The sequence below is a fragment of the Chiloscyllium punctatum genome, chromosome 31, assembly GCF_047496795.1.
Source record: "Chiloscyllium punctatum isolate Juve2018m chromosome 31, sChiPun1.3, whole genome shotgun sequence".
Classification (NCBI taxonomy): Eukaryota; Metazoa; Chordata; class Chondrichthyes; order Orectolobiformes; family Hemiscylliidae; genus Chiloscyllium; species Chiloscyllium punctatum.
In genome coordinates this window covers 63,106,234-63,134,150 of record NC_092769.1, presented here as the reverse complement: position 1 = coordinate 63,134,150, position 27,917 = coordinate 63,106,234, and the positions used below count along the sequence as shown (strand labels likewise).

Genomic DNA, 27,917 nt, shown 5'->3' with positions numbered 1-27,917 from the left:
TTCAGAAACTCAATAACATCATGGTGAGTTTGGCCCTTGAGGGAGGGAAATAGAGGAAAGCAGCAAGAACGGCAGATCGGATTGTCTCAATTCTCAAGATAAAGAAACTCCATGAGCTCCTCGCACTTGTTTAGGGAGGTATGTGGGAGATAGAGAGCATTACAGCCCTTCAAAAGTACTGATGTAGAAATTAAAACTCAACTGTGTGTGTGTGTGTGAGAGAGAGAGAGAGAGAGACAGACACACACACAAAGGACATTCAGTTGATTTACAGAGTATTAACATCCATTACTGGGTTGTTTACTAACATCAGCAGAAACAGATGTCATTGAACATGATTCAGGCTTGGATGTAATTAACAGCAAAATCCAATCATGGAGTCACAGCTCTTTATTCAGAGAGATTGTATTTACTGGTGAACGCGTTGGTGTGTCAGCAGGTTGGATGCTTGACTGAATCCTTTCCCGCACACAGTGCAGATGAATGGCCTCTCCCCAGTGTGAACTCGCTGGTGTCTCAACAGGATGTATGATCGAGTAAAATCCTTCCCGCACTCAGAGCAGGCGAACGGCCTCTCCCCAGTGTGAACTCGCTGATGCCTCAGCAGGTGGGATGACTCCGTGAAACCCTTCCCGCATTCAGTGCAGGTGAAAGGCCTCTCCCCAGTGTGAACTCGCTGGTGTCGCCGCAGCCGAGAGGACTCGGTGAACTCCTTCCCACATTCAGTACAGATGAACGGTTTCTCCCCAGTGTGAACTCGCTGGTGTGTCAGCAGGGTATATGACCGAGTGAATCCCTGCCCACACCTGGGGCAGGTGAATGGCCTTTCTCCTGTATGGCTGCGCCAATGAGTTTCTAGGTCAGACGGGTAATTGAATCCCTTCCCACAGTTTTCACATTTCCAAGGTTTGTCTCTGTTGTGACTGCATCTATGTCTCACCAGGCCAGATGATTGGCTGAAGCCTCGCCCACACACAGAACAGGTGTACAGATTCTCTTGACTGTGAACAGTGCTTTTTCCTTCCATGGTCTAAGACATATTCAACTCCTGATGAACATAGCGTCTCTGGCAGGTCTTGGTCTGATGTTTGATTTGAGCTTCCTTTCTGTAAATCCTCCCTTTCCAATTCCCTGGAAAATGAATTTGAAACAAGAAAGCAGCCAACTGACGTAAAAACCCAACTGCATTTGTAACATCCTTAAATAAGGGAACCTGCCACCTAGTCAGGACCACTCAAGACTCTGGTCTCTCGGAGGAGTGTTCTGGGGAGGAGCAGGAAAAGGATATGGACTGGCATTGGCAAATAAGATTAAGAAAAATCCCACGGTGTTTTATCGAGGTATAAGGAGCAAGCCGATAGCTCAGGAAAGAGCAGGTCCACTTAAGGGAAAAACAAAAAGAGGGAATTTATGTATGAAGCTAGAGGAAGTGGGTGAGGTCCTTAACGAGTGCTTTGCATTGGTATATTCACAAAGGAGGACATACTGGATGGAGGGGGGTGGGAGGGGGGGTGTCTTGGAAGGGGTACGTTCATAATCTGAGGCATGCCAATATGAAAAAAGGAAGTGGCATTGGGTGTTTTGGAAAGCAAGTCCCCACAACCTGATGAGACCTATCCCAGTATATTGAGGGAGGCAGATGAGGAAATTGCTGGGACCTTGTCCCCTTTAGAACTGAGATGCAGAGGAATTTCTTCAGCCAGAGAGTGATGAATCTGTGGAAGGCTGTGAAGGCCAAATCATTGTGTGTATTTAACTTATAGATAGGTCCTTGATTAGTAAGGGGATCAAGGGAGATGGCAGGAGAATGGGGTTGAGAAACATTCAAGCTATAATTGAATGGCATAGAGACATGATGGGCCAAATGACCTACATCTTATGGTCTTGCAATACACTTTTTAGAGTCTACCAGTTGGCCATTTAATTCCTCAAGGCAGGTCAAATGTGCAATGAGATCAGGGCTGATTTGTGACCAAACCCTCAAACACTACCCTTGCTCATATCTCTGAATAGGTTTGGTGAACAAAGATCTATCAACGTCAGGTCAATCAAATGTGGACTGAGGGAAATCGGCTCAAAACTTGACCAACTTTATCTGGAGAATGTTCCCTCATTACACTTTTGAAAGATGCAGCTCAAACCCTTAGACCATATTCCCTCATCTTGGATTCCCCACACAGTGGAAATAGTTCCTCTTTATCTTCCCAAGCTAAACATTTTCACCAAACTATTCCACCACTGTCTAAGTTCCAGGGAATCCAACGTTTCCGGTGAGACGATGCGTTTGGCAGAAGGTCAGGGAACATAGAACATAGAAACTGAAGTAGACCATTCAGCCTCTGGAGCCTGCTCAGTCATTCAAAAAGGCTATTGCTGATCTGCTTGTGTTTTGAATTTCACATTTCCATCTCCTCCAGAAAATGCTTCATTCCCTTGCACAACACAAATCTATTCCTCTCAGTCTTCAAAACAATCAATGGCCCTGCCTCCAATGTCCCTTCTGAGACAGAGAGTTCCATCTTAAGATTCAACGTGGGAATGTCCACTGATGAATGCACTATTTGCAACTCCTCAGATACTGAAGCTGTCCATACCCAATTGCAGCAAGACCAGGACAATTTGCAGGTTTTGCTGACAATTAGCAAGTAACATTTCTGCTGCACATGTGATAGGCAGTGGCAATGTCCAACACGGCAGAATTGAATCATCATATTCCAATGCATTAACTTTGCTGAATCCTCCACTATCATCATCATGGGGGTTACCACTGACCACAAACTGAACTGGATTATTACCGCATAAATATCTTGTCAATGATTGGATGGCAGAAGCCAGGAATTGTGCAGCGATCAATTAACCTCCTAACTCCCCAAAGCCTGTCCACCATCTACAAGACACAAGTCAGAAGTGTGATGGAATACGCTCCACTTGCCTGGATGAGTGCAACTCCAACAATAAGAAGCTCGACACCACCCAGGACAAAGTGGCCTGCTAGGATGACCCTCTGTCTCCCACCATCAATATTCACATCTTTCACCATCAATGTGCAGTGGCAGCTGTTTGTACCAGCTAAATGATATACTGTAGAAATTCACCAAGGTTCTTTCGGCAGCATACAAGGACAAATGCAGCAGATACATGTGAACACCAGCACTTGCCAATGACACTCCAAGCCAGTCACCATCTTGTTGTGGATCTATATCAGTATTTACATTCCTTTACTGTCACTGGGTCAAAATCCGAAGGGCATTGTGGGTTTGCCTGCCTCAAATGGATGCCAACAGTTCCAGAAGGCAGTTCACCACCAGCTTCTGAAAGGCAATTAGGGTTGGACAATAAATGTTGGTCCAGCCAGTGACAGCCACATCCTCTGAATAAGCAAAATAAAACAAAAAGCCTCAGCTTACACACACGTGGGACTCTACTCATCACCTTGTGCCAAAGACACAAAGACCCATTTATGTCCACTCTCTGTTTTCCGCCAGAGCCCAGTGATCTTCTAATTCACACTAATACGTTATGTCTATACCATGAGTTTTTATTTTCTCCAGCAGCCTTTGTGGTGGCAAGTTATCAAATGCCTTCCGGAAATCCAATTCAGCGCATCTACCAGCTTCCCTTTATCCACAGCTCATGTTACTCCTTCAAAGAAGTTTTTGGGAGAGGCAACACATATTTAATGATACAAGTGGAAAGAATATGCAGAGACAGAGCAATTTGAACTTTCTGAGATGACAGGACATATTGCAAGCAGTTAGCAAAACATATTGGAGCTTTGAGGTAAAAGCAAGGGAACTATGATTAGTGGTAAGTCCGAAAAATTGGACAGGTTCTTGGGGCAATCAAACTGATTAGAAAAAAGAGAAACTAGAGCACGCAAGGAAGGAGAGACATTAGTGTACTAGTGTTGTCATTAGATGACTGAGTCAGAGGTGTAGTTTTATGGGCTCAAATCACAGGAGGTTGAATGGATTTTAAATTAAATTCTGTATGAGCAAACCCCAAAGTGGGTAGTGAAAGCTCATTGACATTTCTGGGTCTCTACTACTTTCAGACATGATTTCACACCGTGCACTTTTAGGTACCTTAGCAAATTGCTCTTTTGAAAAATTTAGCCTGCCGATTCAGCAAGCAATGGTGTGTTGTGGGGCAATGGAATATAAAAGTAAGCCTGTACTTGTACAGGGTATTGGTGAGACTGGGATACTGTGTATAATATTAGTCTCCCAATGTATAATGGCATTAGCAGTTCATAGAATGGATGCACAACTGATTCCTGGGAAGAGGGGATTAGTTAATGAGGAAATTGGGGGCAGTACGGTAGCTCAGTGGTTGGCACAGCTACCTCACAGCGCCAGGGATTCCAGCCTCAGGCAACTGTCTGTGTGGTTTGCACATTCTCCCCATGTCTGCGTGGGTTTCCTCCAGGTGCTCCGGTTTCCTCCCACAATCCAAAGATATACTGGTCAGGTGAATTGGCCATGCTAAATTGCCCATAGTGTTAGGTGCATTAGTTGGAGTAAATTTAGGGTATGGAAATGGGTCTGGGTGGGTTACTCTTCGGAGGGTCGGTGTGAACTTGCTGGGCTGAAGGGCCTGTTTCCACACTGTAGGTAATCTAATCTAGTCTAAGTTTGCACAGGCTAAACCTGCATTTTTTGGGGTAGAAGGTGAAAGGCTGCTTCACCTTGTGGAAGTGCTAGAACTAGGGAAATAACTTTAAACAGGAGGGTAATTATAAAAGCCTTTTAAGAAAATTGGGATATTTTATTCCCATGAGTCTTTGGAATTATTCATCACCCCCTACCCCAAGAATGGTAGACACAGAATCATTGAACATGTTTAAGACAGAGGTAGCAAGATTCCTGATTAACAAGGAAATCAAATTATATCAGGGGTAGCCTTGAAAATGGAGTGAGACCAGTATCAGATAAGTCCAAACTTACTGAATGGCCAAGTAGGTGCTTTAGGTCAAGTGGCCCACTCAGGACCTTGAATCAGAGGAGAATTACCAGAATGTTACCAGGAAATTTTGGCACAAAGTTACCTTGAAGAGGCTAAGTTTATTGTCCACGGGCAAAGAGGTTGAAGGGACATTTGGAAAGATTTAGATGAGGTAGGGCAAGAAAAAGGTGATAGTCTGAAGACTGAGGAGAAAGATTTAAGGTTTGGACAAGAGAAGCAGCGGGAGAGAGCTCATTTTAAAATAATGAATGGCAATGCCCAGTCCACTCTGGCTGCCTGAGTGGGAACAAGGGGATCAATACTTTAAAAGAAAGGAAATTGGAAAGGCATTTGAGGGAAATAAATCTGTAATGCTTTGGGGAGAGAGTTGGGAAATGAGACTAACAGCATTGCTCTCCAGAGGGTTGGTATGGATGAAAGAGGGCAATGGCCTGTATCAGTGCCACATTGAGTTCAAGCGCAATGTGTGCAGCCTCTGCTCACCATGTAAACCTTGCATCCAGGTGTCAGTGGCACTGCTGTCAGAGGAAGGCCCACACAGGCTCTCCTTCAGGAGTGGTGCCGAGACCTGGGCACATCCTCCAGGGCAGCTCTGGGCAGGATTTCAAATGGCTTGGGGATTTTCAAGTGACACTGATCTCGGAAATCTTTTCCCACAGGCGACCCTTCTTTTTACCTTGCACGGTGAAAGGCCGATGATATTGAGGTGCTGGTGAAGGGAGTGACCCTGTCAAGGTCAACGCTTCCCCTTGAGTTGCGCTACAAAAGGAGTGGACAGAAAGCCCCGCGCTCTCTGTCCGAGACACAATGTTCCGGCTCGAGACTGCCGCAGCCTGGCCACGCCCCTCGTTCACCTCGGTTGGTTGGGAAGCCAGATGAAATCCCCGCCCCTCCGTACGAGGCATGGTCACCTGGAGGCAGTGATTTGTCACTTCTGCAAACAGTCCGGAAGGGTCGATCTGGCGGGTAGGCTGCACGAAGTGTTTAGTGCAGGTCTCAATCTTCAAACGAGTGACTTTTCAAGCAAATGTCGGCCTTGTATAGGAAAGATGTTGTTAAACTTGAGAGGGTGCGGAAAAAATTTACAGAAGTGTTGTGGGACCTCAGCGGCTATTTTCCCTGGAGCGTTCAAGGCTGAGGGGTGACCTTACAGAGGTTTATAAATTATGTGGGGTTTGGATAGGATGAATAGTCAATGTTTTATCTTCCTCGGGTGGGAAGTCCAAACAGGAGGGTATAGGTTTAAGGTGAAAGGGGAAGGATTTAGAAAGGACCTGAAGTCTCATGCAAAGGGTGGTGCATGTGGAACAAGCTGCCAGAGGAAGTGGTGGAGGCTGGTACAATTACAACATTCTCTCTCACTTTTTTTTGTTTTCAATCAATTTCACAGAATATTTGCATTGAGGAGACTTAAATCAAATATCACATCAGGATGGGAGTTATCCAATTTATTGTACCCTGAATACCATTGGATTTTGAACGGAGAGGAAAAAGCACCATTCACAGTGGGAGAAACCATGCACATATTATATACGTAGACAAAACTTCAGAACATAAATGCAGTCACACTGTAGAGATGCCATTCATCTGTTCTAAGTGTGGGAAAGGATTCACTTGATCATCCAGACTGCTGTAACATCAGCTGGTTCACACTGAGGAGAGGTGTTTTAAATGCCCAGACTGTGGGAAGACCTATAAAAATTCTGGGGCACTAATGTTCCACCAACATGGTGGCTCAGTGGTTAGCACTGCTGCCTCATAGTGCCAGGGATCTGGGTTCGATCACAACCCTCTTGTGATTGTGTGGAGTTTTCAAATTCTCCCTGTGTCTGCATGGGTTTCCTCTGGTTGCTGCAGTTTCCTTCCACAGTCCAAAAAATGTGCAGTTTGGTGGGTTGGCCATGCTAAATTGCCCACAATGTCTAGGGACGTGTAGGCTGGGTGGATTAGCCAGGGGAAATGCAGGTGTGAGAAACAATGCTCACTCACTTCAATAATTTCAGTCTGAGACAAGATCTGAATCAGTAGTGTCATTTATTTCACTCTTGCAACAGGGTGCGATGTCCACTGTCTACAAGACAGGAACACACACACACTGAATTCAACAAATACACGATATTTATGTAATTTGGTTCCTTTTTTTTATCCCATTGCTCCTCCCCGTTTACATCTTCCACTTCTCTAAGACCGGCACCCATTACTCCTGTTTATCTCTTGCCTTATCCGGCCTTGTCTGTGACAAAATGCTTATTTCTGCCCTCACAAGGCCATTTGACCACATCCCACTGTGGCCCATTGTTAGGTATATCCTATCTTCAGCATTATCTACTCCCTCCATCTGTGCTTTCCCCAACCATACTGATCCTTATGTCCTTTCAATTGGGGTTTGTTCCTGTGTTTCTGTAAAAGTGGGGAACAGATGCTTATAGCTTTACTGCTCGTGCAAGCATATCTGGCTTAACCTACATCCTCAGAGCATGTTATCTATTGGTCTGTAACATCTACCATTGTTTTGCAGTCATATTTCATTCTTGCATACAATTTTAACTAATACAAAAACAATTATGTATTACCTCCGCATGGTTTGCATTCTTGTTGACTCAGTTCTTACTTGAAATAATTACACACTGGTGTGAGTTCATTTACCTTGCATAAGTAATTATAATTGCAGAAGTAACACTACCTATATCCCACACAGGCTTCTAGGGATAGTGTAGGCCGGGAGTGATTCTGGGTGGGATGCTGTTTGGAGGGTTGGTATAGTCTCAGTTGAATGGCCTGCTTCCACACTGTAGGGATTTTATGATCTTCTATGATTCTCACACTGTTGAGAGAATGTTCAAATGCTTTCACTACAGGACTCTCTAATCATTCTGAACTCATTGATCATCAGAGGATTCACACCAGGGAGAGACCATTCACCAGCTCAGAATGCGGTATGTGATTCATTCAGTTATCCACCCTGCTGAAACACCAACAAGTTCACACTGAGGAGAGATCTTTTAAATGTCCAAACTGTGGGAAGTTCTGTAAAAGCTCTGGGCCCCTGATATACTATCAATGTGTTCACACTGATGAGAGACCTTTCACGGTGGGGCTGGGTGTAAGTGTTCATTGCAACTCACTGCACGCTGGGAAAGATTACTCACCTGCACTTAGTGTGTTAAGGGATTCACTCGTAGATCCAACATGCTGAAACACCAGTGAGTTCATACAAAGATGAGGTCTTTTAAATGCCCAGACTGTCGAACATAGAACACAGGAATGGGCACTTCGGCCCACGATGTTGTGCCGAACATGACGTCAAGTTAAAAAAATCCCTTCAGTCTGCAACTGGTCCATATCACTCCATTTCACATCTAAAAGACCCTTAAACGCCCGTAATGTATCTGCTTCCATCACCACCCCTTCCAGACACCTCCTTTTTAGGATCCTGCCATTAACTCTGTACATTTCCTTAAATTCAATCTCCCAAAGTGCAGCACCTCATACTTATCCGGATTAAACTCCATCTGCCATTTCTCTGCCCATATCTTCAACTGATCTATATACTGCTGTGTCCTTTCACAACCTTCTGCGCGATCCACAATTCCACTGAGCTTGTCTGCAAACCTATTAACCCACCTATCAAGATTTTCACCCAAGTCATTTATATGTATCACAAACAACAGGGCTCCCAGTATGGATCCTGCGGAACACCATTAGTCATGGACCTCAGCCAGAAAACCACCACTACAGTCTGCCTTATATGGGCAAGCCAATTCGGAACCCACATGTCCAAATCAGATTAGATTAGATTAGATTCAATTCCCGACAGTGTGGAAATAGGCCTCTTTGGCCCAGCAAGTCCACACCAACCCATTTCCCTCTGACTAATGTACCTAACACTATGGGCAATTTAGCTTGGCCAATCCACCCAAGCTGCACATCTTTGGACTGTGGGAGGAAACCGGAGCACCTGGAGGAAACCCACGCAGACACAGGGAGAATATGCCAACTCCACACAGACGGTCACCCGAAGCAGGAATCGAACCTGGGTCCCTGGTGCTGTGAGGCTGCAGTGCTAACCACTGAGCCATCGTGCTGCCCCAAGGCAGCGGTGGGAGTCAAACCCACGCCTCCGCAGAGGCTGAAACCTTAATCCAGCATCTTAGACCACTCAGCCAAGGCACCAATTCACCGTGGATCCCATGCATCTTAATTGTCTGGACAAGCCTACAATGTGGGACCTTATTGAAAGCCTTACTAAAATCCATGGAGACAACATCCAGTGTTCTACTCTCGTCAATCACCTTCGTCACCTCCAATGTCAAAATTCGATCAAATCAGTAAGTCATGACCTGGCCTGTAAAAAGCTATGCTAACTGTTTCTAATTAGGCCATGCTTTTCCAAGTGTGCATAAATCCTATCCCGAAGAATTCTCTCCAATAGCTTCCCAACTACTGATGAGACTCACTGGTCTATACTTTTCTGAGTAATTCCTTTTCTCTTCTTGAACAGAGAACAACTTTAGTTATTCACCAGTCCTCCGGGACCTCTCCAGTGGGTAGCAAGGATATAAAGATCTTGGTCAAGGCCCCAGCAATCTCCTTTCTTGCCTCGCTCAACAACCTGGGGCACGTACCATCGGGTCCTGGGGAATTATCTACTTCAATGCTACTCAAGAGACCCAACACCACATCTTTCTTGATCTCAACATGCCCTAGCACATTCAGGTCACTGGACGCAAACCATCAACTCTGATTTCTCTTCACAAATGGCTTCAGGCCTGCTCAGCTTTTCCAGCAATTTCTGGTTTTGATCCCAGCATTTTGACATGCTCACTAATCTCACTGTCCTCCATATCCTTCTCCTGGATGAATACCGATGCAAAATACTCATTTCGGATCTCGCCACATCCTATGCTTCCAAGCACAAGTTCCCTCTTTTATCCTTGATTGGTCCTACCTTCTCCTTTTCGTTTTTAATGTATGTATAGAATGCCTTGAGATTCTCTCTAACACTACTTGGCAAGGTCATTTCATGGCTCCTCCTTGCTCTCCTAATTCCCTGCTTTCTTTATATTCCTCATGGGCCCTGATGGATTTTAGCTATGCTTTACATGCTTTTTTTTTCCCTTTTGACTAAATTCACTAGCTCCGTCATTATCCAAGAGTCCCTTACCTTACCATCCATGTCTTCCTCCCTTATTGAAACATGCTGGTCTTCAACTTTGACCGGGAGGTCTTCAAACCATGCCTACATATCAAATATGAACTTGCCTGATAACAGCTCTTCCAATTAACACTCCCTAGCTTCTGCCTAATTCAGATGTAATTTGCCTTTCCCCAAGTTAGCTTCCTACAAGGCTCTGACTTATTCATAGCTCTCTAAAAGCTTAAGGAATTGTAATCACTGTTTCCAAAATGCTCTCCCACTGAAAAGTCAGTCATCTGACCAAGCTCATTAGCTTCAGTATAATGCCTCCTCGAAGTGGACTACTCACGCACCTTTTCAAGAAACCCTCTTGGATGCCCAGTCTACGGTCTGAAGAAAGCCCAGTCAATATTGGGGAAGTTAAAGTCCCCCCACTATGACAATCCTGTTGTAATTGCATCTTTCCATGACATGCTGTCATATCTTTTCTTCGATGTCTCCGTGGCTGTTGAGGGGCCTATAGTATGATCCTATCTAAGTGATTGTACCCATCTTATTTTTGAGCTCGACTCATATTGCTTCAGTGGATGGACCTCCAGAATGTCCCCTCTGAGTGCAGATGTGACATAGTCCCTAATTAATAATGCATATCTTCCACCTCTTTTACCTCCCTCTCTATCTTGTTGGAAGAAATGAAACCTGGGAACATTGAGCAGCCAGTCCTGTCCCTCTCTCAACCAAGTCTCTGTAATGGCCATAATATCTTAGGCCCATGTACTGGTCCAGGCTCTAAGCTTCTCTGCCTTACCTATAATATTGCTTGCATTGAAATAAACCCACTTCAGTCCATTAGCACCATCATGTTCATTTAACTGTCTGCCTCTCCTTCCTTTCTGATTTACTGATCCTAACATCTACCTTCCCCTCAATCCCTCCACCTGCTGACCTACTGCTCTGGTTTCCAGCTCCCTGCCACTCTTGTTTAAACTCTCCTGTGAAATTGCTACAAAAACTCTGTGGACTTGATTTCCAGTTAAAATGTTCACATGAATGAGTGCTCAGTGTGATCAAATCCCTGCTTGATAGTGTCCCTACCTCTTGGCCAGAAGATCTGGTTTCACTTCCATCTGCCATCCAAACAGTTTGACATTTTTATTGATGTGTCATGTCCATTGGGATCTGTTTCTGCTGAAGTTAATGAACTCCAGCTCAGTTAAAGGGACTCCCATTCTAGATGACAGTGAAATAAACACACTTTGTGTTAAACACTCTATATTGAATATTTTTAATCTCATCAGCACAAGTTAATGGAACATATGTTCCAAGGCATTGATTACATCTCAGATACTATCAGAAAAGCAAACAGAGCTGTGAATACTAGAAACCTGAAACTGTCTGATGTTGGTGGTGGGCAAGTTGTTGGAGGGAATCCTGAGGGACAGGATGTTCATGGATTTGGATAAGGTAAGGACTGATCAGGGATAGTCATAATGGCTTAGTGTGTGGGAAATCATGTCTCACAAACTTGACTGAGTTTTTTGAGGAAGTAACAAAGAGGATTGATGAGGGCAGAGCGGTAGATGTGATCTATATGGACTTCAGTATGGACGGCACAGTGGTTAACACTGCTGCCTCACAGCGCCAGAGACCCAGGTTCAATTCCCACCTTAGGCGACTGACTGTGTAAAGTTTGCAAATTCTCCCCATGTCAGCATGGGTTTCCTCCGGGTGCTCCAGTTTCCTCCCACAATCCAAAAATGTGCAGGTTAGGTGAATTGGCCATGCTAAATTGTCCGTAGTGTTAGGTGAAGGGGTAAGTGTAGGGGAATGGGTCTGGGTGGGTTGCGCTTCGGTGGGTCAGTGTGGATTGTTGGGCCAAAGGGCCAGTTTCCCCACTGTAAGTAATCTAATCAGTAAGGCATTCAACAAGGGTCGATCTCACAGAATACAGGGAGAACTAGCCATTTGGATACAGAACTGGCTCAAAGGTAGAAAACAGAGGGTGGTGGTGGAGGGTTGTTTTTCAGACTGGAGGCCTGTAACCAGGGGAGTGCCACAAGGATCGGTGCTGGGTCCTCTATTTTTTGTTATTCACATAAATGATTTGGATGTGAGCATAAGAGGTACAGTTAGTAAGTTTGCAGATGACACCAAAATTGGAGGTGTAGTGGACAGCGAAGAAGGTTACCTCAGATTAAAACAGGATCTTGACCAGATGGGCCAATGGGCTGAGAAGTGGCAGGTGGAGTTTAATTCAGATAAATGTGAGGTGCTGCATTTTAGGAAAGCAAATCTTAGCAGGACTTATACACTTAATGGTAAGGTCATAGGGAATGTTGCTGAACAGAGAGACCTTGGAGTGCAGGTTCATCGTTCCTTGAAAGTGGAGTCACAGGTAGATAGGAGAGTGAAGAAGGCATTTGGTATGCTTTCATTTATTGGTCAGAGTATTGAGTACAGGAGTTGAGAGGTCATATTGCGGCTGTACAAGACATTGGTAAGGACACTGTTGGAATATTGTGTGCAATTCTGGTCTCCTTCCTATCGGAAAGACGTAGTGAAACTTGAAAGGGTTCAGAAAAGATCTACAAGAATGTTGCCAAGGTTGGAGGAGCTACAGGGAGAGGCTGAACAGGCTGGGGCTGTTTTCCCTGGAGCGTCAGAAGCTGAGGGGTGACCTTACAGAGGTTTACAAAATTATGAGGGGCATGGATAGGATAAATAGGCAAAGTCTTTTCCCTGGGGTTGGGGAGTCCAGAACTAGAGGGCATAGGTTTAGGGTGAGTGGAGAAAGATATAAAAGAGACCTATGGGGCAACTTTTTAACACAGAGGGTGGTAAGTGTCTGGAATGAACTGCCAGAGGAAGTGGTGGGGGCTGGTACAATTGCAACATTTAAGAGGCATTTGGATGGGTATTTGAATAGGAAGGGTTTGGAGGGATATGGGCCAGGTGCTGGCAGGTGAGACTAGATTAGGTTGGGATATCTGGTCAACATGGACGGGTTGGACCGAAGGGTCTGTTTCCATGCTGTACATCTCTATGACTCTATAAAAATAGAAATTTCTGGAGAAACTCAGCAGGTCTTGCACACCTGTGGAGTTAATTTTAATAATTCAGAAATGTAATTGAATATTATGCAATTATCAGAGGACACGTCCAATTCTGACCATTACAGTTATTATGGACCAGTCCTGATCCCCTCCAGACATTTCAAGAAAGTGACCCTAACTTTGCTAATTGTTCTAAGCAGGTGTATAGTGAATATTCCAAGAGAGATGCAGCTGGTCAAACTACTTAGTTTAAAACATAACTAATGAGATTACCAAATGAAACACAAACAAAAGAGTACAGAATACCAAATAACTTAACCTATCTGAAAACCCAACAGACTATCCCTGCTAAATGATGCTGTTCCAAATACTTGCAATAATCCCCATAAATACCCCTTGGCACAAAGGAAAAATCAAACACAGGTTCTTACAAGAGAGATGTCAGAGATAGAGGACCAGCATGGACCTGTTTCTTTGGGACCAGCAGTTTCACAATGACTGCTTGCTAACCAAACCAAACCAGAGAAAAGCTGAACTGGGAGAACTGGCCACTCCCCTTTCATTGTACAAGTTTTGCTTTTTAACTTGAAAGCCTTTTTGCCTGAGGCAGTACCTGTTAGCTATTATGAAATTGTCCCCTAAAACCCTTCAAACTAGACTTTTTGGAATTGCTGCTTTTATGACCTCACTGTAAAAAAGGCCAAGGACAGCATAACCTTATTAAAGGAGCAGCACCATCACACAGTAAGGATGGTTGGCCAAGAACACTATTATGAGGAACTCCTGCAACAATGAGATGATTGACTACCGCGAACCACCAGCATTTTGGCTGAATATGATTCCAACCAGTGGAGAGTGTTACCTTTGATTCTTGGTGATGTCTTAGTCAAATGTCAAGGACAGTCACTCTCCCCTCATGTCTGGAATGCAAACATTTTGCCCATGGTTGGGCCAATGCTATAAAGAGTTTAGGAGCTGAATGGCCTTGGCAGAAGCTAAACTGAGCATTAACGATCTGGTCCCTTTCATATTTTTGCTGACAATGAATTGATAGGCTGATAATTGGTATGGATTTGTTCTGTATTTTGTGGACTCAACATAAGTGGGCAATTATTTTTAGATTGCCAGTTTTGTAGTTGCACTGGAATAACGTGACTGGGGTCCACCAGTTTTGGAACACAAATCTCTTGTACTGTTGTCGGACTATTGTTGTGCCAATTACCTGTGCAATTTCCAATTCTTAATTTATTACCAAGAAATTGATGAATAAAAACATCAACTTTACTGAACACTGACAAATCTGTGAGGGTTATTAAGGCACTTATTAAGGCACGTTTGCCTTCATTGCTCAGACCATTGAGTATAAGATTTGGGACGTCATGTTGAGATTGTTGAGGACATTGGGAAAGCAGTGTTTGGAGTACTGCATATCGTTCTGGTCACCGTGCTATAGGAAGGATATTATTGAGTTGGAAAGGATTTCCCATTTCAGAGAAGATTTAACAGGATTTTGCTGAAACTGGAGGGTTTGATTTAAAATAAGGGTTGGATAGGCTGGGAATTACTTTACTGGAGCGCAGGAGGGTGAGGGGTGACCCTCTAGAGGGCAGCACGGTGGCACAGTGGTTAGCACTGCTGCCTCACAGCGCCAGAGACCCGGGTTCAATTCCCGCCTCAGGCAACTCTCTGTGTGGAGTTTGCACATTCTCCCAGTGTCTGCGTGGGTTTCCTCTGGGTGCTCCGGTTTCCTCCCACACTCCAAAGATGTGCGGGTCAGGTGAATTGGCCATGCTAAATTGCCCGTAGTGTTAGTTAAGGGGTAGATGTAGGGGTATGGGTGGGTTGCGCTTCGGCGAGGCAGTGTGGACTTGTTGGGCCGAAGGGCCTGTTTCCACACTGTCGGTAATCTAACCTAATCAAAAAAAAAGAGGTTTAAAATCATGAGGGGCATAGATGGGTCTTTTCCCTAGGTTGGGGGAGTTCAAAACTAGGGCTTATATTTTTAAGGCGAGAGGAGAAAGATGTAAAAGGGACCTGAGAGGCAACATTTTCACAGAGAATGGTTCTTATGTAGAATGAACTGCCAGAGAAAATGGAATGCAGGTATAGTTACATTTTAAAAAAACATTTAGACAGGTACATGAACAATGAAAGTTTTAGAAGGATATGGGTAAAATGCAGGCAAGTAGGACCAGTTTACTTTGGGAAATATGGTTGGTTAGATGAGTTGGATAGAAGGGTCTGTTCCCTTGCAGGGATTCTTAAAGCAAGCCGAGATCAATCATATTCTCATAATTTTGGCAAAACATTATTGTAAATGCTTCAGCCCTTTACTTTGCAATGATGTGCTGAGCATCCCATTATGCATGCTACAAGAGATTCATTGCTCCTTTCAGTTTGTTTTTTTTACTGAATCAAGTCAAAATTCACATGACACCAGGTTGTAGTGCAATAGGTTTACGTGAAACTGCGAGGTTTCGTAGCCCCAGCTCCCTTCTCAGGCAGCTCGTGAGACAGAATACATCAGACACAGAATTTATAGTAAAAGATCAAAGAGTCATACAATTTATACAAATGTATTGAACAATCCTAGATGGCTATTAAGTCTCTAATCAATTAGAATGGAGGTACAGGTTTCGATATATTCGGCATGGACAGGTTGGACCAATAGGTCTGTTTCCATGCTGTACATCTCTATGACTCTATAAATCCCTGCCACAAAATAATTTCAGGTTTTATCAGAATAAAGGTGACACCTTAGGTTAAACAATGCATTTTAGGTGTGAGGCCATGTTTCAAGTCTGTTTGTATCTCATTCTGGAGCCATACTGGTTCTATTTCCGAAACAGGAATTTATAAAATGTCACTCTGACTGACTGTCTACGGATTGTGTGCCTTTTGAACAAAATAAAATGTGTCTGCAAATATGTGCAAGGGGAGTGAAGACAGTGCATGTGTGTGTGAGGGTGTGTATGTGAGGGAGACAGTGTGGGTGTGTAAGTGCGCATGCTGTTGAGAGAGTGTGTGTGTGAGAGTCATAGAGATGTACAACACAGAAACAGACTCTTCGGTCCAATTCGTCCATGCTGACCAGATATCCCAACCCAATCTACTCCCACCTGCCAGCACCCGGCCCATATCCCTCCAAACCCTTCCTGTTCATATACCCATCCAGATGCCTTTTAAATGTTGCAATCATACTAGCCGCCACCACTTCCTCTGGCAGCTGATTCCATACACGTACCATTCTCTGCGTGAAAAAGTTGCCCCTTAGGTCTCTTTTATATCTTTCCCCTCTCACCCTAAACCCCTATGCCCTCTAGTTCTGGACTCCCACCCCAGGGAAGAGACTTTGTCTATTTATCCTATCCATGTCCCTCATGATTTTTATAAGCCTCTATAAGGTCACCCCTCAGCTTCCGACGCTCCAGGGAAAACAGCCCCAGCCTGTTCAACCTCTTCCAATAGCTCAAACCCTCCAACCCTGGCAACATCCTTGTAAATCTTTTCTGAACCCTTTCAAGTTTCATAACATCCTTCCGATAGGAAGGAGACCAAAATTGCACGCAATATTCCAAATGTAGCCTAACCAATGTCCTGTATAGCTTCAACATGACCTCCCAACTCCTGTACTCAATACTCTGACCAATAAAGGAAAGCATATCAAATCAAACGCCTTCTTCACTATCCTATCTACCTGCAACTCCACTTTCAAGGAGCTATGAACCTGCACTCCAAGGTCGCTTTGTTCAGCAACACTCCCTAAGACCTTACTATTAAGTGTGTAAGTCCTGCTCTGATTTGCTTTTCCAAAATGCAGCACCTTGCTTACATCTAAATTAAAATCTATCTGCCATTCCTCAGCCTATTGCCCATCTGATCAAGAACCCATTGTAATCTGAGGTAACCTTCTTCACTATCCACTACACCTCCAATTTTGGTCTCATCTGTAAACTTACTAACCATCCCTCCTATGTTCACATCAAAATCATTTATATAAATGATGAAAAGTAGAAGACACAGTACTGATCCTTGTGGCACTCCACTGGTCACAGGCCTCCAGTGTGAAAAACAACCCTTAACCACCATCCTTAGTCTTCTACCTTTCAGCCAGTTCTGTGTCCAAATGGCTGGTTCTCCCTGTATTCCCTGAAATCTAACCTTGCTAACCAGTTTCCCATGAGGAACCTTGTTGAACGCCTTACTGAAGTCCATATAGATCACGTCCACCGCTTTGCCCACATCAATCCTATTTGTTACTTCTTCAAAAAACACAATCAAGTTTGTGAGACATGATTTCCCACGCACAAAGAAATGCTGACCATCCCTAATCAGTCCTTGCCTTTCCAAATACATGTACATCCTGTCCCTCAGGATTCCCTCCAACAAGTCGCCCACCACCAACGTCAGACTCACTGATCTCTAGTTCTCTGGCTTGTCCTTACCACCTTTCTTAAACAGTAGCACCACGTTAGGCAATCTCCAGTCTTCCGGCACCTCACCTGTGACTATTGATGATATAAATATCTCAGCAAGGGACCCAGCGATCAGTTCACTAGCTTCCCACAGAGTTTGAGGGTACACCTGATCAGGTCCTGGGGATTTATCCACCTTTAACCGTTTCAAGACATCCAGCACTTTCTCCTCTGTAATCTGGACATTTTGCAAGGTGTCACCATCTATATCCCCACATTCTATATCTTCAATGTCCTTTTCCACTGTAAACATTGATGCAAACTACTCAGTATCTCCCTATCTCCTGCGGCTCCACACAAAGGCCGCCTTGCTGATCTTTGAGGGGCCCTATTCTCTCCCTAGTTACCGTTTTGTCCTTAATGTATTTGTAAAAACCCATTGGATTCTCCTTAGGTCTATTTGCCAAAGCTATCTCATGTCCCCTTTTTGCCCTCCTGAATTTCTCTCAAGTATACTTCTACTGCCTTTATAATCTTCTAGGGATTCATTCAGTCCATCATGTCTATACCTGACATATGCTTCCTTCTTTTTCTTAACCAAACCCTCAATTTCTTTAGTCACCCAGCATTCCCTATACCTACCTTTCCTTTCACCCTAACAGGAATATATTGTCTATAGACTCTGGTTATCTCATTTCTGAAGGCTTCCCATTTTCCAGCCGTCCCTTTACCTGTGAACAACTGACCCAATCAACTTTTGAAAATCCTTGCCTAATACCATCAAAATTAGCCTCCTTCTAATTTAGAACTCCAACTTTTAGATCCTGTCTATCCTTTTCCATCACTATTTTAAAACGAATAGAATGATGGTCGTTGGCCCCAAAGTGCTCTCCCACTGACACCTCAGTCACCTGTCCTGCCTTATTTCCCAAGAGGAGGTCAAGTTTTGCACCTTCTCTAGTAGGCACATCAAGGTACTGAATCAGAAAATTTTCTTGTGCACTTAACAAATTCCTCTCCATCTAAACCCTTAACACTATGACAGTCCCAGTCTATGTTTGGAAAGTTAAAATCCCCTACCATTATCACCTATTATTCTTTCAGATAACTGAAATCTCCTTACAAATTTGTTTCTCATTCCTGCTCACTATTATGGGGGCTATAATATAATCCCAATAAGGTGATCATCCCTTTCTTATTTCTCAGTTCAACCCAAATAACTTCCCTGGATGTATTTCTGGGAATATCTCCCTCAGTACAGCTGTAATGCTATCCATTATCAAAAACACCACTCCCCCTCCTCTCTTGCCTCCCTTTCTGTCCTTCCTGTAGCATTTGTATCCTGAAACATTAAACTGCCAATCCTATTCACCCCTGAGCCACATTTCTGTAATTGCTATGAGATCCAAGTCCCATGTCCTGAGTTCACCTGCCTTCCCGGTTAGCCCTCTTGCATTGAAATAAATGCAGTTTAATTTACCAGTCCTACCTTGCTCTCTGCTTTGTCCCTGCCTGCCCTGTTTGACTCGCTTATTTTCTCAACTGTACCAGTCTCAGATTGATCTCTTTCCTCACTATGTCCCTGGCTCTCACCCCACCCCACCCCCTTAAGTTTATTGTAAGAGAGTGTGTGTGTGACTGTGCTTGAAAGGGAGTATAAGGGAATATATGCCTGAGAGAATGAGAGTGCAAGTGTGTGTGTATGAGAGAGGGTCTGCTTGTGGATGTGTGTGTGTGTGAGAGAGTGAAAGTGTCAAGTAGTATGTGCATGTGTGTGTATGAGAGAGGGTCTGTGCGTGTGTGATTGTGTGACAGTGATTATGTTAGGGAGTAGCTGCCTGTGCGAGAATGTAAAAGTGTGTGCATGAGAGTCTGTGCGAGTGTGTGTCAGGGAGTACATGTATATGCATGTGTGTCTGTTAGAGTGTATAGTGTGGTGGGGTCACCTGTAATGTAACATGAAACCAAGATCCCGGTTGAGGCTGTTTTGAATGAACAATGAACCTTCTCCAGAACAGTCCACATCATAATCGTAGCTCGGCCCCGCCCCTCTTTCATTCCGATTGGCTGGAGGACCGGTGATCTGGCTCAGACCTCCAGCCGCGCCACCCACCTTCTCCTGGCTGGGAGCTGAGCATGCGTTATATGAGGCTTAGTCCTTAAAAGTCGCAGTGCCGGCGAATTGGTCTGCCGGGTGAGTGGAGCGGACAGGGGCCGCTGATTCTGTTGGACGGCAACGCTCAAAGTCCGCACAAGAAACTCCAGTTTCGGCGTTTGTCAGGTGCAGGTTTGCCTCAGACAACAGGCCCCGAGTTAAGGGCTTTTGCCCGAAACGTCGATTTGACTGCTCCTCGGATGCCTGCCTGAACTGCTGTGCTTTTCCAGCACCACTCATCCAGAACCCGAGTTAACGGCCGCCGGGGTTGAGAGCGCGCGCACAGCCGCCATCTTTAATGAGGGCACAGCTCTGCAGAACGCATGCGCGGCGCCGAGCGTCACGGAAGCTGGCGAACCCGGATGAAGAGGTAAAAACAATGACTGCAGATGCTGGAAACCAGATTCTGGATTAGTGGTGCTGGAAGAGCACAGCAGTTCAGGCAGCATCCAAGTAGCTTCGAAATCGACGTTTCGGGCAAAATCAGGAATCCGGGTGAAGAGCCCAGTGAAACAAGAGACAGATTTTTCCCACACACTGTTGTAAAGCTTGAGGCCAGGGAGGGCAAGCAGCAGCAACAACAACAACTTATATTTTAATACCGCCTTAGACATAATAAGCCATCCCAGTGCATTTCACAGAAAAGAGGTAAAACAAGTTGTCCCCTAAAGCCACATGAAGTGATATCGTGGCAGATGATCACACACTTGGGCAAAAAAAAACTTCAGTTTTAAAGGAGAAAATTGGGGGAGGGAATGCCAGAACTTGGCACCGAGGCAATTGAAGCTGCAGCCACCAATGATGGATCAATAAAAGTTGGGGATGCTAAAGGGCCGGAATTAGAGTAGCCCAGATATTTCGGACGGTTTTTGTGGGGTCGGACGGTTCGCAGAAATAAGGAGGGGTGGGCCGCGGGGGAATTTGATAAAAACGAGAATTTTAAAGTCAGGATGTTAGTTCAATGGGAGCTGGTGTACGTCAGCAAACGCAGGACTCAAGAGTTTCTCTAGTTTGCCGACAGCATAGTTTTGGGTGACTTTAAATTTCCAGATGTGGAAGATCGTTGAGCACAGCATTGAAGTAGTCGAGCGTTGAGGTAACAAAGGTATGAATAAGGGTTTCAGTAGCAACTACATTGAGGTAGAAACAGGCAGTCTTAGTGCAGATATAAGATCAGAAGCTCCTCTCAGAATCAAATGTAACACTAAGTTGTGCACAGCCTGGCTGAATACCGGTGTTGCCAGAGTGAGGAATTGAGGCAGTAGATCAGGAATGAAAATTGGAGCAGGAACTGGAAACGGTGGCTTCATTCTTCCCAATATTTAATTGGAGTTAATTAATCTGCATGAAGAGAGTCAGAAACCAAAATAGGCCAAAGGGTGATTCCAGGTTTAATTTAGTTTGAGTTGAAAAGTGTGGTGCTGGAAAAACACAGCAGGCCAGGCTGCATCTGAGGAGCAGGAGAATCGACGTTTCGGGCATAAGCCCTTCTTCAGGCCACACTTGGGCTTATGCCCGAAACGTCGATTCTCCTGCTCTTCGGATGCTGCCTGGCCTGCTGTATTTTTCCAGCACCACACCTTTCAACTCTGGTCTCCAGCATCTGCAGTCCTCACTTTCTCCTAGTTAATTTAGTTTGAATCAGGGAGAAGGAGCAGTTGGGGATATGGATATAGAAATTTCAGTCCTGAAGATAAATTGGAGATGGCTAATAGATTTTGTGCAAGCTTTCAAAATAATGAGGGATCTGGACAGAGCAGATAGTGAGAAACTGTTCGCTCTGGTAAATGCATTGAGTGCAAATTTCAAATAATTTACAAAAGTCAAAAAAATATCTTTGTCATGCAGCTAGTAATTGGAATCTGGAATGTAATACATGGAACTGTTTAGGCAGGTTCAGTCAAAGGCATTATATTATTATTTGGCTAGACGCAATGTATGAGATGACAGAAACATCAGCAAAATGGCATAAGTGTCAGAATGCTAATTCAGAGAATCCCACAGCCAAAATGGGCTGAATGGCCTCCTTCTGTGCCATAGCGGTTTCGTGTTTCATGGTTATTCGTTGCTGACACTTGGTTATGAACATAAGACTGTTTTTCTCCGACTGTGTATAGTCAGTCAACGACGATCAGACTAATGTTTTGCAATGAGTAATGATTGAATCATCAGAGATATTGCTCTTTTTAGATGTACATTTTTTTTAAACTGTTCAGAAAGAATTATCCAAAACTTTATTTTGATTTCAACAGACATCTTTGAGAGAACAAGAAAGGAAAGATATTCCTCAAAAGCTGGAATTGTTTGTTTTAGATTTCTATCAGGTGCTCCCGATGCTGACTTTTATCAATTTCTATTCCAGGATGTTAGAAAGAGAGAATTTGTTGATGGGAAACCTGAACTGTACATCACACCAAGATCCGAGAAGTCACTTAATTCATCAGCACCTGAATGTTACATGCACAGATACCAGGCACTGATACCTGAGTGGAAAGAGTTTATTGGTTACACAACCTGAGAGTGTGTGTGAAAGAACTTACTGTGGAAAGAGATTTATAAAGTTAAAGTCAGAGAGGGAGAGAGAGACAATAGGGGGTGGAATTAACCTGAGGGTCACTGTGCCTCAAGTGAGAAGCAAGATTTTCATGATAACATCAATTGGTACAGGAATTGAATCTGTGCTGTTGGCATCTCGCTGCATCAAAAATCACATGGTACAGGACACCCAGAAAGAGTTTTAGCCAGTTTAACGCAACACCCTGAAAACATCACACCGCAGTGGGGTGAAACCTGTGCTGTACCTGACCAAAGCACGAGCTTATATTTCAACTAGGAAATCCACAAGGATTTCCTGCATCATGCAGAAACCTTGGAAGTGTGAGAACTGTGGGAAGGGCTTCAGATACCCATCCAGGCTGGAATATCATCGACGTAGTCACATTGGGGTTAATACTGTGGAAAAACGATGGAAATGTGAGGATTGCGGAAAAGGCTTTGATTATCCCTGTCTGCTAGAAACCCATCAACGCATTCACACTGGGGTCAGGCCATTTATCTGCTCTGTGTGTGGAAAAGGATTTACTAACTCATCCAGCCTCATGTTACACCAGCAAACTCACAGTGATGAGAGGCCGTTCATTTGTTCAGTGTGTGGGAAGGGGTTTGCTAAGTCAGCGAACCTCATGTTACATCAGCGAATTCACACTGGGGAGAGGCCATTCAACTGCATGTACTGTGGAAAGAGGTTCAGGCAGTCATCCGCTCTCTCTGCACACCAGCGAATTCACACTGGGGAGAAGCCATTCACCTGCTCGGTATGTGGGAAGGCATTTGCTCAGTCATCCAGCCTCCAGTCACATCAGCAAATGCACAACAGGAAGAGACTAATCAGTGACACTTGCTGCAGAAAAAAGTTGTTGAAGTCTTCAGTTAACCCCATGTCATACCAGCAAGAAAAAACTGGACAGAGACCATTCACCTGCTCTGTATGTGGGAAGGGATTTACTCAGTCAGCCAGCCTCATGTCACATCAGAAAATTCACACCAAACAGATACCATTCAGTTGTACTCACTGTGGGAAGAGATTCAGATCTTCATCCAACCTCAGTGCACACCAGCGAGTTCACACTGGGGAGAAGCCATTCATCTGCTGTGTGTGTGGTAAGAGATTCACTCAGTCATCCAACCTGGTGGTACACCAGCGAATTCACACTGGAGAGAGACCATACATCTGCACTGAGTGTGGAATGGGATTCACTCGGTCAGCAAGCCTCTTATTGCACCAGCGAATTCACACTGAGGAGAAGCCATTCAGCTGCACTCACTGTGGAAAAAGTTTCAGGCAGTCATCCACCCTCACTGAACACCAACACACACACACTGGAGAGAGACCATTCACATGCTCTGAATGTGGGAAGGGATTCACTCGTTCAGCCCGCCTCATGTCACACCAGCGAATTCACAATGGAGAGAAGCCATTCAGCTGCACTCACTGTGGAAAGGGATTCAGCCAGACTTCCGACTTGACTGCACATCAGAGGATTCACACTGGGGAAAAGCCATTTATCTGTTCTGTGTGCAGCAAAGGATTCACTCATTCATCTGGCCTTTGGTCACACAAGCGAGTTCACACTGGGGAGAAGCTATTCATTTGCACTGTGTGTGGCAAAGGATTTACTCATTCATCTGGCCTTTCATCACACAAGCGAGTACACACTGGAGAAAAGACATTCATCTGCTCTGTGTGTGGCAAAGGATACATTCATGCATCTGGCCTTTGGTCACACAAGCAAGTTCACACTGGAGAGAAGCCATTTGTCTGCCCCATTTGTGGGAAGGGATTCACTCTTTATTCCAGCCTTTGGTCGCACAAACAAATTCATGCTGAGGAGAAGCAATTTAGCTGTGTTGCTTGTGGAAAGAAGTTTGGGTCTGCATCCTATCTCAATGTACACAAGCGTGTTCACACTGGGGAAAGGCCATTCACCTGCTCCACATGTGGAAAAGGATTCACTCGGTCATCCAATTTGCAGAGACATCAGCGAGTTTATAAGCATCGGCGGTGTTTGGATTCGACTGATATTGCTTTTGCTAATCACAGCAGTGTTTCTGCTGACGACAACAACCTTGATTAACAGCTGGAGTCTTTGTTTTACCTTTTTAATTTTATTTTTCTACAGTTATGTTAAGAAAGAACTCAACAAATGGGCAAAGCTCCACTAATTTGCAAACAAGCAGAGGAGCTCAGCCTTTCTACTTATAGCATGATGATGATGATTTTGAAACCATAAAGATTTTTTTCATTCTATGTGATAATTTTTGAGACAAAGTGCTTGACAACGGGAGATTTGGAAGTTCTTTCCAAACTGATTGCAAGTACTTCAGCCTCTGCTCTACAGACAATACATTACATCAGGATTAGATTGAACAGTAAAGTTCCGCCAGTGCTCCTGAATGAGAATGAATTAGATCTTCCACTCAGTCAATAACACACCATAACTCTGAGTGGCAATTGAATAACTGAATAAAGGATGGAGAACATTACATCAGCGAGTAGGAATAACTCTCAAAGTAAAAGATTGACGGAATATTAGATGGCATATGCCATGTGACATATGTGGTGTAATTTACGTGGGAAAAGCATGGTGAACCTGTCTGAAAGAATTGGTCCCAGACATCCTCAGTAACATAACAACAGAACACCACTGAGTAATTATTGTGGCTTGTGGCTGAGATAACATTTTAAATTCTGGATATTGACACATACTCCACAGAGAGAAAATTGACTGTAATTCAATTGGGAGAGAAATAAACCAAACTAGATTGTGAAAATAACTTCAAAGTGGATGCAGGTCAACAGAGAGGTGGCAAATCTTTAAAATCCACATTGGAACTTTATTTAAACCATTTGGATTTATGACATGCAAATGATATAGAATTGTACGAATCAAGCTCCAGTTAGGGAGAATTAATCAAAGTTGACAGTTATCACATTTTACTGGAAATGTTTTGACATCTGTTTATCTGTTTCTGATTCGATCATTGTTGCAGCTATAGTCTGTTAGTTACAGTACATAACAAATAAAAATAACCAGCTCCAAGTTTCAAACTAATTGGGTTACTCGGAAATCTGTTGTAAAAGGTCAATAAGGAGTTTCCCTTCTCAAGACCTGTAATAAATTGTCAGATGAAATTGTAACATTTGAATAAACATATTGAATATTAGAGGAAGCTCCCTATGTCTCACACAGATGTTGTTCATCTGAAGACAGTTCTGTATCCAAATGGCTAGTTCTCCCTGTATTCTGTGAGATCTAACCTTGTTAACTAGTCTACCATGAGGAACTTTGTTGAACACCTTACTTATCCATAGAGATCACGGCCACTGCTCTGCCCTCAATCCTCTTTGTTAGTTCTTCAAAAACTCAATCAAGTTTATGAGATATGATTTACCATGCACGAAGCCATGCTGACAATCCCTAATCAGTCCTTGACTTTCCAAATACATGTAAATCCTGTACGTTAGGATTCCCTCCAAAAACTTGCCCACCGCTGATGTCAGGCTCACCAGTCTATTGTACCCTGGCTTTTCCTTACCACCTTTCTTAAATAGTGGCACTATGTTAGCCAACCTCCAGTGTTCCGGCACCTCACCTGTGACTATCGATGATACAAATATCTCAGCAAGGGGCCCAGCAATCATTTCCCTAGCTTCCCATAGAGTTCTAGTGTACACCTGATCAGGTCCTGGAGATTTATCCACTTATATGCATTTCAAGAAATCCAGCACCACCACTCTGTAATACGTACATTTTTAAAGATGTCACCATCTATTTCCCCACATTCTATCTCTTCTGTTTCCTTCTGCACAACAAACACTGATGCAAAATATACATTTGGTATCTCCTCCCTCTCCTGCGGCTCCACACAAAGGCCACCTTGCTGATCTTTGAGGGGCCCTATTCTCTCCCTAGTTACCCCTTTGTCCTTATAAAATCCCTTTGGATTCTCATTAACCCTGTTAGCCAAAGCTATCTCATATCCCCTTTTTGCTCTCCTGATTTCCCTCTTAAGTATACTCCTACTACCTTTATACTGTTGTAAGGATTCACTCGATCTCTTCTGTCTATACCTGATATGTTTCCTTCTTTTTCTTAAGCAAAACCTCAATTTCTCCAATCATCATTCCCTACACTTACCAGCCTTGCCTTTCACCCTAACAGGAATATACTGTATCTGAACTCTCGTTAGCTCATTTTTGAAGGCATCCCACTTTCCAGCCATCCCTTTACCTGCAAACATCTGCCCCCCAATCAGCTTTTGAAAGTTCTTGCCTAATATCGTCAAAATTGACCTCCTTCCAATTTCGAACTCCAATTTTTAGATCCTGATTATCCTTTTCCATCACTACTTTAAAACTAATAGAATTATGGTCGCTGGCCCCAAAGTGCTCCCTCACTGACACCTCAGTCACCTCCCCTGACTTTTTCCGAAGAGTAGGTCAAGTTTTGTACCTTCTCTAGTAGGTACATCCACACACCCAAAATCAGACAATTTTCTTGTACACACTTAACAAATTCCTCTCCACCTAAACCCTTAACACTATGGCTTTCCCAGTCTATGTTTGAAAAGTTAAAATCCCCCACCATAACCACCATATTATTCTTATAGATAACTGTAGTCTCCTTACAAATTTGTTTCTCAGTTTCCTGCTGTCTATTAGGGGGTCTATAATACAATCCTAATAAGGTGATCATCCCTTTCTTATTTCTGTCATTCCACCCAAATAATGTCTCCCAAGGTATTCCCAGGAATATCCTCCCTAAGTACAGCTTTAATTCTATCCCTTATCAAACTGCCACTTCCCCTCCTCTCTTGCCCCCTTTCTATTCTTCCTATGGCATTTGTATCCTGGAACATTAAGCTACAGCATTACAAAACAGAAAAAGGCACTTTGGACCACCATGACTTTGCTGTCCATGGTGCCATTCTAAATTAATCCCAGCACATGGTCCATATCCCTCTATCCCCTCTGCCTGTTGGTGTGTCTGTCTAAATGCTTCTTAAACTTTGTCATTGTATCACCTTCCTTCCAGGCAACTACCACACTCTGTGTAAAAAAAACTTGTCTCGCACACCTCTTTTAAACTTTTCCCCTCTCACTTTATACCAATCCTCCCTAGTATTTGACACTTCCACCACATTATCCAATCCTCTCATTTGCTGTAATTGTCTCAGGTCGGTACTCAGCCTCTGCAGCTTGAGCCAAAACAATCCAAGTTTGTCTTTTTATTATAGCTAATATACTCCAATCCAGGCAACATTCTGGTCAATCTTTGCACCCTCCCCAAAGTCCTTGAGTGTGGTACCACATCAACACACAATTCTCCAAATGTGAGCTAACTAAATGTCTATATAGCTGCAACATGTTTGCCAACTTTTATAATCTGACTAATGAAGGCAGCATTGTGGCACATGTCTGCTGACAAGAATCCTTTTTAACTCTAACGGTCTGGACTTCTCTTTAGTTCTGACAACTTGAAAACTTTGATACAAACATTTCCAGATTAGAGGCTTCATCAAAAGAAACTCTTGCCCTGAACAGAAAACTTCACTCACCTGCTCCACAGTCAAAACTAAGCTCATGGCTTTGGATCTGTTTTTCTCAGTGCTTTGAACTCAGCACTTTATAC

General features: G+C 43.9%; 2 protein-coding genes across 7 annotated transcripts in view; one reads left to right on the top strand and one right to left on the bottom strand.

Moving 5' to 3' along the window:
* Positions 1 to 244: 244 nt before the first annotated feature.
* The window catches only part of LOC140456890 (uncharacterized), a 62,825-nt gene continuing 35,152 nt past the window's right edge, over positions 245 to 27,917 (bottom strand). Inside the window, 1 exon segment of the mRNA XM_072550799.1 lies at positions 245 to 1,030. Coding sequence (XP_072406900.1) covers positions 410 to 1,030 — 621 coding nt within the window. The 3' untranslated portion in view covers positions 245 to 409.
* LOC140457200 (uncharacterized) lies at positions 5,918 to 25,486 on the top strand. Of its 6 annotated transcripts, XM_072551265.1 has the most exons (3): positions 5,918 to 5,931; positions 7,824 to 7,901; positions 22,088 to 25,486. In XM_072551265.1, exon 3 carries the CDS (start codon positions 22,584 to 22,586, stop codon positions 24,357 to 24,359), a length of 1,776 nt encoding a protein of 591 aa, XP_072407366.1. In that variant the 5' UTR covers positions 5,918 to 5,931; positions 7,824 to 7,901; positions 22,088 to 22,583; the 3' UTR covers positions 24,360 to 25,486. The 6 variants fall into 6 exon arrangements, with proteins under 6 accessions (XP_072407366.1, XP_072407365.1, XP_072407364.1 ...); XM_072551264.1 differs by lacking the exons at positions 5,918 to 5,931; positions 7,824 to 7,901 and adding an exon at positions 19,638 to 19,764; XM_072551263.1 differs by lacking the exons at positions 5,918 to 5,931; positions 7,824 to 7,901 and adding an exon at positions 19,710 to 19,851.

What these genes read in the sequence shown, in the direction of transcription:
- LOC140457200 (XM_072551265.1), top strand. Translation starts at nt 22,584, where the DNA reads ATGCAGAAACCTTGGAAGTGTGAGAACTGTGGGAAGGGCTTCAGATAC.